The sequence below is a fragment of the Schistocerca gregaria genome, chromosome 1, assembly GCF_023897955.1.
Source record: "Schistocerca gregaria isolate iqSchGreg1 chromosome 1, iqSchGreg1.2, whole genome shotgun sequence".
NCBI classification, from domain to species: domain Eukaryota; kingdom Metazoa; phylum Arthropoda; class Insecta; order Orthoptera; family Acrididae; genus Schistocerca; species Schistocerca gregaria.
Genome location: NC_064920.1, coordinates 676,930,948 through 676,943,016, shown reverse-complemented (window position 1 = coordinate 676,943,016; position 12,069 = coordinate 676,930,948). Strand labels below are relative to the sequence as shown.

At 41.4% G+C, this 12,069-nt stretch overlaps 1 protein-coding gene across 1 annotated transcript in view; it reads right to left on the bottom strand.

Annotated features, from left to right (window-relative positions):
* LOC126267983 (odorant receptor Or2-like) overlaps nucleotides 1-11,864 on the bottom strand; it is a 94,302-nt gene extending 82,438 nt beyond the window's left edge. The window contains exon 1 of the mRNA XM_049973373.1: nucleotides 11,813-11,864. Coding sequence (XP_049829330.1) covers nucleotides 11,813-11,864 — 52 coding nt within the window. The remainder of the gene's footprint in view (nucleotides 1-11,812) is intronic.
* Between the last annotated feature and the right edge of the window lie 205 nt (nucleotides 11,865-12,069).

The window sequence follows — 12,069 nt, the reverse complement described above, 5'->3', positions numbered from 1 at the left end:
AGTATTGGAAACAGTGGAAGTTCCTTACAAACAAAACAAAGTGAAGTCGTAACGTGTTTATAAGTGGTCAACCTGAGAATAAAAAAAGCTAATGAAGTTAGGCTGATAAAAATGCAAAACAACATACCGTCTCACTGAAAAAAAAAACCAAAAAAAGTGTACTTCAAAACTCTCTATAATGAAACTTAACAATTCCACCATTACCAGAATGTCTCTATTCTTCCAAAACACTTACTCTGACCGGGAAAACAGATATCGAAAATTGGAGAACAAAAAATTACAATGTGAAATCTTATGGGACTTAACTGCTGTCGGCCGCGGTGATCTCGCGGTTCTAGGCACGCAGTCCGGAACCGTGCGACTGCTACGGTGTCAGGTTCGAATCCTGCCTCGGGCATGGATGTGTGTGATGTACTTAGGTTAGTTAGATTTAAGTAGTTCTAAGTTCTAGGGGACTAATGACCACAGCAGATGAGTCCCATAGTGCTCAGAGCCATTTGAACCATTTGAACTTAACTGCTAAGGTCGTCAGTCCCTAAGCTTACACACTACTTAACCTAAATTATCCTAAGGACAAACACACACATCCATGTCCGAGTGAGGACTCGAATCTCCGCCGGGATCAGCCGCACAGGCCAGTCCTACGCGGTTTTTTAAAAAAAAAAAAAAAAAAAAAAAAAAAAAAAAAAAAAAAAAAAACACCCTCGGCCCAAAATTCGTATGTGATTGTTTCCAGCTAAGAGGTAATCAAGAAACCAGACACTACGTAGGTAGTGAAAGTAGCATTATAAAATGCGGATAAAATTTTTACGACCATATGAAAGGGAATGAAAAGGGGATACGTTAAAGGTTAGACCGCAGTGACCAGAACTGCACCGCAGCAGTCCGGCGCAGCATGACGCGACCATAAATTTTATGCCGTGTGATCAAAAAGTCTTGCACGCGTCGTTTAGTGATGATCGTGTGCTCAGCCGCCACTTTCGTCATGCTTGGCCTCCCAGGTCCCCAGACCTGAGTCCGTGTGATTATTGGCTTTGGGGTTACCTGAAGTCGCAAATGTATCATGATCGACCGACATCTCTAGGGATGCTGAAAGACAACATCCGACGCCAATGCCTCACCATAACTCCAGACATGCTTTACAGTGCTGTTCACAATATTATTCCTCGACTACAGCTATTGTTGAGGAATTATGGTGGACATATTGAGCATTTCCTGTAAAGAACATCATCTTTGCTTTGTCTTACTTTGTTATGATTATTATTCCTATTCTGATCAGATGAAGCGCCATCTGTCGGACATTTTTTGAACTTTTGTATTTTTTTCATTCTAATAAAACCCAATGTCATTCCAAGCATGTGTGTCAATTTGTAACGCAGTATCTACATTATTGTGTGATTTATTCAGTTTTCAAATTTATACTGACTTTTTGATCACTCGGTATATGAAATATTAAGAGGCAGAACGCACTACGCGGCAGCGGAACTTTGCCGTGCAGCACTGCGAGGCGAAGTTGACCATTCACTCTTTTGAAGTGCGAAACAAAAGTTTGTTTATCGAAATGGCGTTGGAGAAAGAAAAGTTAAGTGTAAGCGGATGTCCAGGTTTATATGACACTTCAAAATGAGCATTATATCATTATATGAATAGTACCAGAAAAAACAACATTTGGAAAGTGATTGCCAAGAAAATGGGATTACCTGAAGTCGCAAATGTATCGTGATCGACCGACTACGAATATTTACAAATTATTGGGTTGGTGTATAAGTACGTAGCGGTTTTACATATGTTTAATAAGCACAGGGCAACGGCCTTGCCACAGTGGATACACCGGTTGCCCTGAAATCACCGAAGATGTGTGCTGTTGGGAGTGGCCGGCACTTGGATGGGTGACCATTCAGCCGCCATGCACTGTTACCATTTTTCGGGGTCCACTCAGCCTCGTGATGGCAATTGAGGAGCTACTCGACCGAATAGTATCGGCTTCGGTCGAGAATACCATCATAACGACCGGGAGAGCGGTGTGCTGACCCCACTCCCCTCCTATCCGCATCCTCCTCTGAGGATGACACGGTGGTCGGATTGTCCCGCTGGGCCACTCGTGGCCTGAAGACGGAGTACTTTTTTTAATAAACACAACAGACACACATAACAGAGACTATAGTCATCACCGGCCGGAGTGGCCAAGCGGTTCTAAGCGCTACAGTCCGAAACCGCGCGACCGCTACGGTCGCAGGTTCGAATCCTGCCTTGGGCATGGATGTGTGTGTTTGTCCTTAGGATAATTTAGGTTAAGTAGTGTGTAAGCTTAGGGACTGATGACCTTAGCAGTTAAGTCCCATAAGAGCTGTCAGCTGCAGGTAGGTTATTGGCAAGACTGCAGTGGATCGGTGGCCGAGCGGTTCTAGGCGCTACAGTCTGGAACCACGCGACCGCCACGGTCGCGGTTTCGAATCCTGCCTTGAGCACGGATGTGTGTGATGTCCTTAGCTTAGTTAGGTTTAAGTAGTTCTAAGTCTAGGGGACTGATAACCTCAGAAGTTAAGTGCCATATTGCTCAGAGCCATTTGAACCATTTGCACTTTAGTCATTAATAATATATTCTCCTTCCTTATGTACAACAGTCCGCTAATGCTGGGATAACTTTTCGATTGCGCGACTGTAGAAATCACGTGCTTTTGAGGAGCAGAACTCGTCGAGTTGCTCGACGGTTGTGGCTTCCCAACCCAACTCCTGTACAGCGTTTTTTGACAGTCTAGCAGAATATGGACGGGTGTTATCGCAGAGTAGAACCACTTAACGCAGTCTTCCTGGTCGTTGTTGCTGGATTTCGTCTGCAGGGTGTTTCAGTTGTTGACAATAAATGCCAGCAGTGGTGGTTACACCTCGAGGAAGCAATGTGTAGTACATCGCACGTCCCTGTTTCACCAGATGCATAACATTACATTTTACGATTGCGCATAAGTTTTTGTATGGGGATTTGCTGCTTTGTTTGGGCTCAACCATTCCTTCTTTTTTTTAAGTTGGTATAAAGACACAATTTCTCGTCAGCAGTAACGATAAGGGACAGGAATGGTCGGTGTTGTTCACGAGCCAATTGAGCAAGCGGAGATGCACGAATGGCTACACGCTGATTTTTGTGATTTTGGCTGAGAGCCAATACCCCTGATTTTTGGACCTTTCGCATTGCATGCAACAATCGCACAGTGCTGGAATGATCACAGTTCATCACACTTATCAGTTCTCGAGTACACTGACGGGGATCATTGTGGATTAATGAGTTTAAACGGTCTTCGTCAAACCCTGAAGATGGCGAGTTACTTACGTCACAGCGATCCTTCTTAAATTGAGAAAACCATTTTTTTGCCGTGACGTGTCCATTGGCGTTACCCCCGTAGAGGCCCAAATGGTTTTGGCTGCCTCCGCTGCTGTTGCCCCTCTATTGAACTCAGACAAAAGAATATGTTAGAAATATTTCGATTTCTGCACTTGGTACTCCATTTTCTAGCGTCCACGGCTCCTCTCACTATCTTCAAATGACAAAATAACGATATGAAAACTCAAATAGCAACAGTGGACACACAAAGAATAACAATCGACAAATAAACCTATAGCAATTGGAATACTAACAAGCAAAACAAAAGCGCTACAAACTTATGCACCACCCTAGTAATATTTTTTTTAATTTTGTGGAACAGAAGATTAGATCTACGTTTTTTATGACTACATGTTTATTATTACATTTTTACTACTTATTTTCTCTTGGATGGCATCCAATGTTTACCACGTCTTTTGTCCGGAAAAAACTACCTTGCGGAGAATTGAAATAATATTTGAAGCAATCCTGTATGTGTATAGAATTATTTACGAAATTTCCTCATCCGCGAAGAAGGTCTCGTAATTGTATCTCTTCAGTCTCTTCATTGTCAAAGAACACTGCATTGTGTCTGAAAAAGTTGTGCAAGACATTATGTTCTCTACATGTTCCGGACTGAGACAGATCATAACGATAATAAATCCTCCAAATAATAAATACACAAAAATCATTTTTTCCTGAAACTCTTTGCCTCTGTTATGTCTGTTACCCTCAACTTTTTTCGATTGGTCATCTAATTGTGCACCAGAATAAGGTCTTAACAAACAGGTTTTTGAAGGAAAAACATCGTCTCCGACAACTATATAAGGCATTCGTACTCTTGAGCATAGTAATTATTTGGCCTTGATATATTCAAGGTATTTGTCTGCAGTTTTGTTGCTAAATCCGACTGTGAAGAGATCCCCGTATCGCTATTATTTGCGAAGTAATAAACGTTCACATATATAAATTTACAGTCTTTTCTTCACATAACAAAAAAATTGTTATTACATCCATGTCAGTTTCGTCCATTTGCTCTATGCGGCGTTACCTTAGCAAGATTACTATTTGAATATTTTGAAACCAGGAATAAAGTAAATACATATGACATTAAATTGTTAGCAGAAATAAAAAAATTATCTAAGATTGACAGAGATCACACAAGGAGACATCCAGAAAAGACAGATCTTCCGATCTAAAATTCAGCCTTAACAAATTGACGATAAGGAATAATCCAGAAGAAAGACTGGGGCAATTTAAAATAGAAGCACGGAAAAAGCACATACTAACTAACTAAAATAAACATGGTCACAACATTTCAACTTACTTTGCGTAGTCCTTGTGCCCACATAAAGTCCACACATATTACAAAAATATATATGTACAGGGTGCTTCAAAAATGACCGGTATATTTGAAACGGCAATACAAACTAAACGAGCAGCGATAGAAATACACCGTTTGTTGCAATATGCTTGGGACAACAGTACATTTTCAGGCAGACAAACTTTCGAAATTACAGTAGTTACAATTGTCAACAACAGATGGCGCTGCGGTCTGGGAAACTATAGTACGATATTTTCCACATATGCGTAGCAATAATATGGCGTAGTCTCTGAATGAAATTACCCGAAACCTTTGACAACGTGTCTGGCGGAATGGCTTCATATGCAGATGAGATGTACTGCTTCAGCTGTTCAATTGTTTCTGGATTCTGGCGGTACACCTGGTCTTTCAAGTGTCCCCACAGAAAGAAGTCACAGGGGTTCATGTCTGGCGAATAGGGAGGCCAATCCACGCCGCCTCCTGTATGTTTCGGATAGCCCAAAGCAATCACACGATCATCGAAATATTCATTCAGGAAATTAAAGACGTCGGCCGTGCGATGTGGCCGGGCACCATCTTGCATAAACCACGCGGTGTTCGCAGTGTCGTCTAAGGCAGTTTGTACCGCCACAAATTCACGAAGAATGTCCAGATAGAGTGATGCAGTAATCGTTTCGGATCTGAAAAATGGGCCAATGATTCCTTTGGAAGAAATGGCGGCCCAGACCAGTACTTTTTGAGGATGGAGGGACGATGGGACTGCAACATGGGGCTTTTCGGTTCCCCATATGCGCCAGTTCTGTTTATTGACGAAGCAGTCCAGGTAAAAATAAGCTTCGTCAGTAAACCAAATGCTGCCCACATGCATATCGCCGTCATCAATCCTGTACACTATATCGTTAGCGAATGTCTCTCGTGCAGCAATGGTAGCAGTGCTGAGGGGTTGCCGCGTTTGAATTTTGTATGGATAGAGGTGTAAAATCTGGCGCATGAGACGATACGTGGACGTTGGCGTCATTTGGACCGCAGCTGCAACATGGCGAACGGAAACCCGAGGCCGCTGTTGGATCACCTGCTGCACTAGCTGCGCGTTGCCCTCTATGGTTGCCGTACGCGGTCGCCCTACCTTTCCAGCACGTTCATCCGTCACGTTCCCAGTCCGTTGAAATTTTTCAAACAGATCCTTTATTGTATCGCTTTTCGGTCCTATGGTTACATTAAACCTCCGTTGAAAACTTCGTCTTGTTGCAACAACACTGTGTTCTAGGAGGTGGAATTCCAACACCAGAAAAATCCTCTGTTCTAAGGAATAAACCATGTTGTCCACAGCACACTTGCACGTTGTGAATAGCACACGCTTACAGCAGAAAGACGACGTACAGAATGGCGCACCCACAGACTGCGTTGTCTTCTATATCTTTCACATCACTTGCAGCGCCATCTGTTGTTGAAAATTGTAACTACTGTAATTTCGAAAGTTTGTCCGCCTGAAAATGTACTGTTGTCCCAAGCATATTGCAACAAACGGTGTATTTCTATCGCTGCTCGTTTAGTTTTTATTGCCGTTTCAAATATACCGGTCATTTTTGAAACACCCTGTAAGTTTGTGTATGATATATACACGGTGGTCCATTGATCGAAACCGGGCCAAATATCTCACGAAATAAGCATCAAACGAAAAAACTAGAAAGAATGAAACTTGTCTAGCTTGAAGCGGGAAACCAGATGGCTCTATGGTTAGCCCGCTAGATGTCGCTGCCATAGGTCAAACGGATGGCAGCTGCGTTTTTTTTTTTTTAATAAGAACCCCCATTTTTTATTACATATTCGTGTAGTACGTAAAGAAATAGGAATGTTTTAGTTGGCCCACTTTTTTCACTTTGTGATGGATGGCGCTGTAATAGTGACAAACATAGTATGGCTCACAATTTTAGACGAACAATTGGTAATAGTTAGGTTTTTGAAATTAAAATACAGAACGTAGGTACGTTTGAACATTTGATTTGGTTGTTCCATTGTGGTATACATACCTTTGTGAACTTATAGTTTCTGAGAACGCATGCTGTCACAGCGCGATTACCTGTAAATACCACATTAATGCAATATATGCTCAAAATGATGTCCGTCAACCTCACTGCATTTGAAAATACGTGTAACGACATTCCTCTCAACAGCGAGTAGTTCGCCTTCCGTAATGTTCGCACATGCATTGACAACGCGCTGACGCATGTTGTCAGGCGTTGTCTGTGGATCACGATAGTAAATATCCTTCAACTTTTCACACAGAAAGAAACCTGGGGACGTCAGATCCGGTGAACGTGCGACGACTAATCCACCTGTCATGAAATATGCTATTCAATACCGCTTCAACCGCACGCGAGCTATGTGCCGGACATCCATCATGTTGGAAGTACATCGCCATTCTGTCATGCAATGAAACATCTTGTAGAAACATCGGTAGAACCTTACGTAGGAAATCAGCATACATTGCACCATTTAGATTGCCATCGATAAAATGGGGGCCAATTATCCTTCCTCCCATAATGCCGCACCATACATTAACCCGCCAAGGTCACCGATGTTCCAGTTGTTGCAGCCATAGTGGATTTTCCGTTGCCCAATAGTGCATATTATGCTGGTTTACGTTACCGCTGTTGGTGAATGACGCTTCGTCGCTAAACAGAACGCGTGCAAAAAATTTGTCATCGTCCAGTAATTTCTCTTGTGCCCAGTGGCAGAACTGTACATGACTTTCAAAATCGTCGCCATGCAATTCCTGGTGCATAGAGACATGGTACGGGTGCAATCGATGTTGATGTAGCATTGTCAACACTGAGATCGTAGTTGACGTTTCACGTGTGGCTGAACACTTCATGTTTCCTCAAATAACTAAACTATCCGGCGAACGGTCCGAACACTTGGATGATGTCGTCCAGGATACCGAGCAGCATATATAGCACACTCCCGTTGTGCATTTTGATCACAGTGGCCTTACATCAACACGATATCGACATTTCCCGCAGTTGGTAAACGGTCCATTTTAACACGGGTAGTGTATCACGAAGTAAATACGGTCCGCGCTGGCGGAATGTTACGTGATACCACGTACTTACACGCTTGTGACTATTAAACCGCCATCTATCACAAAGCGAAAAAAGTGGTCCACCTAAAACATTCATATTTCTTTACGTACTACACGAATATGTAATAAAAATGGGCCAACCATAGCGCCATCTGGTTTCCCTCTTCAAGCTAGATGAGTATCGTTCTTTGTAGTTTTTTCGTTTGATGCTTATTTCGTGTGTGTGTGTGTGTGTGTGTGTATGTGTTCGCTGTAAATGTCGCGGACAGTATCCACTTAATACGTTCAAAATTACATCATTGTGGTTAGTTAGTTACATGTTCCACAGAGCATTTTAATGATTCTTTCATCCAAACGATGTGTAACGCGTCAGTTTGCAGAATATGTATATACGATTACTGTTAGCACTGATGAATAAATTGTCATTTTATTCCTATTCACGAATTTACATTTAAAAACAAGTGTTTCTCTGGCTACCAGTTTTAAGTAGAAATTCGTCAGTGGAATAAACGGAGTTGTCCAGGAGAAATGATTTTTAATTAGATTTAAAACTTGCTTCACTGCCTGTCAGACATTTTATGTTATTTGGCAAATACTCAAAAAATTTTATTGTTGTTTAATGAACTTCTTTCTGAGCCACTGACAGCTTTAACAATGGACAGTAAGGTCCTTAGTTTTGTAGGTAAGTGAATCACTGTTTTTTGCAAATTGTGATGGATTATTTATGAAGAATTTCACAGCGAAAATTGGTATGTTGACGGCACAGCTCAAACGCCTAACTCGTTGAGGAGGTAGCACATGAAGTTCCAGTGGGGACACCACATATTATTCCTACTGTTCGCTTTTGTGCAGTCAGTACTTTCTTTCCAAGTGATGAAAGAAAATTGCACCGTACGACATTAATGAGTAGAAATATGCAAAATATCTCAGGAGGTTGGTACGTTTATCTCCAAGATTAGCAATTATACGAAGAGCAAAAGTAGCTAAACTGAACTGTTTGAGAAGCTCGGTCGTATGATTATTCCATTTCAACTTTTCATCAATATTTACACTCGAAAATCTGGGGAATTCTACTCTAGTTACTGAATCCCGATCATGTCCTAACTCAACTGATTGTATGACTCTATTTGCTGTACAGACCTGAATGTAGTACGTTTTCATAAAATTTAGGAGAGTCCGTTTTAGGAGAATCACTTATAATTCTTTGGAAATTACCATTTACTAACTCTTGTATTGCTTTCTCTCTAGTGTAATTTATTTTAACACTAGCATCATCTGCAAGAATTAACAATTTTGAAACTTCCTGGCAGATTAAAACTGTGTGCATGACCGACACTCTAACTCGGGACCTTTCCTTTTCGCGGGCAAGTGCTCTACCATCTGAGCTACCGAAGCACGACTCACGCCCCGTAATGCCAGGAAGTTTCATATCAGCGCACACTCCGCTGCAGAATGAAAATCTCGTTCTGGAAACATCCCCCAGGCTTTGGCTAAGCCATGTCTCCACAATATCCTTTCTTTCAGGAGTGCTAGTTCTGCAAGGTTCGCAGGAGAGCTTCTGTAAAGTTTGGAAGGTAGGAGACGAGATACTGGCAGAAGTAAAGCTGTGATTACCGGGCGTGAGTCGTGTTTCGGTAGCCCAGATGGTAGAGCACTTGCCCGCGAAAGGAAAGGGTACCGAGTTCGAGTCTCGGTCATGCACACAATTTTAATCTGCCAGGAAACTTCATATCAGCGCACACTCCGCTGCAGAGTGAAAATCTCATTCTAGTAACAATTTTGCCTATGGAATGTTAAGTGGAAGGTCATTCACGTATATAAGGAATAGGATTGGAACCAAAATCGAACCCTACGGACTCGTTTGTGATGACACCCCTGTCACTAATATACATAGGTCAGGACATATGACGTCATAAACACTAAGATGCTTGAAAAACTGCCGCATCATGAATGAAGTTTAAATTTATTACTTCTTTGCTACTAACTCTTTTCTCAACATATATCGCAGATATTGTCCACATCCTGTATCTACCTACACAAAGATACCATTGTATGATACACAATTCAAGAGATGTGACCTCATAATCAATGAGATGCGTGAAAAATGTCGCACCATGCATGAAGCTTTAATAAATTTATCTTTACTGGTAAGACCGTCGATTCAGCTTAAAGAAATCCCTGTCAAATGGCAGAGCTTTTGATATCTTTCAAGTGCGGAGCGTAAACGGCTGTTGGCTGGCTGTAGAACTATGAAGAGGCATAGCCATAGAGACATGTTCAAAATCGCATTGTAGACAGGTAAAGCAGTTGTACATTACTCAAGTTCTTTTTACATCTGTTTCAGAGATATTTGCACGAATACAGGAAAAGAAATGTTTTCGATGTTACACTACGGTTACAGTTCATATTTCGTTTCCGTTTATAACTGAAAATAGGGCAAATGAGTAGCTGGGCAACGCCGTATGTGTCTGCTAGTATAATAGTAAATACGCATTCAAGCCCGTTGGGTCACGAGAGCCCACCGACTGTGATGTCCCTTCTGCCTCAGCTTCACTGAACGTCACTTTATACCAGCATCTGGTGAACAATGCACTCCCTCGATAGTTAATTTCAGCTTCTGAATCGAAGCCACCTCTCCTTCAAGAAACCACATAGTGTTTTGATTTTATCCATACTGGGTGAGAGGTCGTGGTTGTGAATGTCAATGTTAAAAAATATATCGGCTCAACCACTTGTTTATAGTGTAAAACACTAAGATTGACGCGTTTCGGAAGTCAAGCTTCCATCATCAGAATAATAAAAAGTAAAGAACCTGTTAAAACTCGCTAAAATGGAACATACACCAGGCACAATAAAATTGATAATAAAATTAAAACATCGTGGCTACTTCCCTTGTTGCAGCCGTGTTTTCCAAGGTGCATCTCCACATAGTCGTCAAAATATAAAAAAACTCTAAAATGGTGTCGCCTATGGTGTTCAACATCTAACCACATGGCTCTCTCCTCTATCGTCGTAAACCACCCGTGCGTCTTCGTTGATACCACACACCACGTAGCCAAACACGACACTGAATTGCGAATGACCTCACGCGCAAGAAAACAAGGAAGTCACAGAGATGACTATACAAGCAGATAACTTATGCAGGTTCCAAGGACCTCATGAAATGATAGTATCCTACCAATTACTAAACATGTAGTTACTAAAAGAAACCAGTGAAATGTTTGAAATAGTTATTTGTATCACCAGTTAGTTGTTCATTCAGTGTGTTCTGATTATCCACGCTATGTGTCGTAATTTCCAGCTGTTCAAGTAGCTCCAGCTTTTTGCCTTTGTCCTGTCTATGTAAAATAACGAGATCCTGATCTATTTCCAAAATGGGGTGTCCCGGTTCCCAAGACACGGCTGTAACAAGGGAAGTAGCCACGATCTTTTAATTTTATTATCAATTTTATTGTGCCTGGTGCATGTTTCATTTTAGCGAGTTTTAACAGATTCTTTTATTTTTTATTATTCTGATGATGGAAGCTTGACTTCCGAAACGCGTCAATCTTAGTGTTTTACACTATAAACAAGTGGTTGAGCCGATATATTTTTTAACTTTAACAATCCCTTAGTGCTTTTCGAGGCGCTGAGTGTAACCTGTCTCAGTCTTTTCAGTCAATGGGAAATCTTTTTAAATAGCGAGAATCAAAACCGTGTTTCAGTGCTGGCCGCCCATCTATGGAAGGGGACTCTTAAGGTGGAACAATGAAAACACTAAAAAACAAAAAGAAACAAAGAAACGATCATCACATTACAGCGCCACAGTATTTATGACTTAAGACAAAAGTTCACAGACTAATTAAATGTTTAAGACGTGCACTCTTTTATTACTGAATTAAGAAATGTCACCATAAAGTTCAAACGCTTTGATAGACACAAGAAGATATAATAAAGTTTAAAATTTGGAGCACATAAATAGCACTGCAGATTATAAACATGTTATTTATTAGCAGTGGAAGAATGACACACTAATGTCTAATACATGAGGAATATCACCTAGAAATCTTACATTTGCTTGGTTGTTCAACTATCGGCTTTGCGCTGGATCCGATAGTAATCATTCCGGCAAATTCCCCTCCCGGAGACTGAATACGGATGTCCACCCGTTCCCAGATTTATGGCTGCTCCGTTCTTTTAAGGTAGCGTTCGCCGTGCTTAAATCATGAGCCCGATGTTCGCTCCAAGTGATGTACTAAACTCAACAGTCATTCATTTTCTCAGTACCTGATCTTTTTTAATGAGGGTTTCACAAACGACACCTGTTTC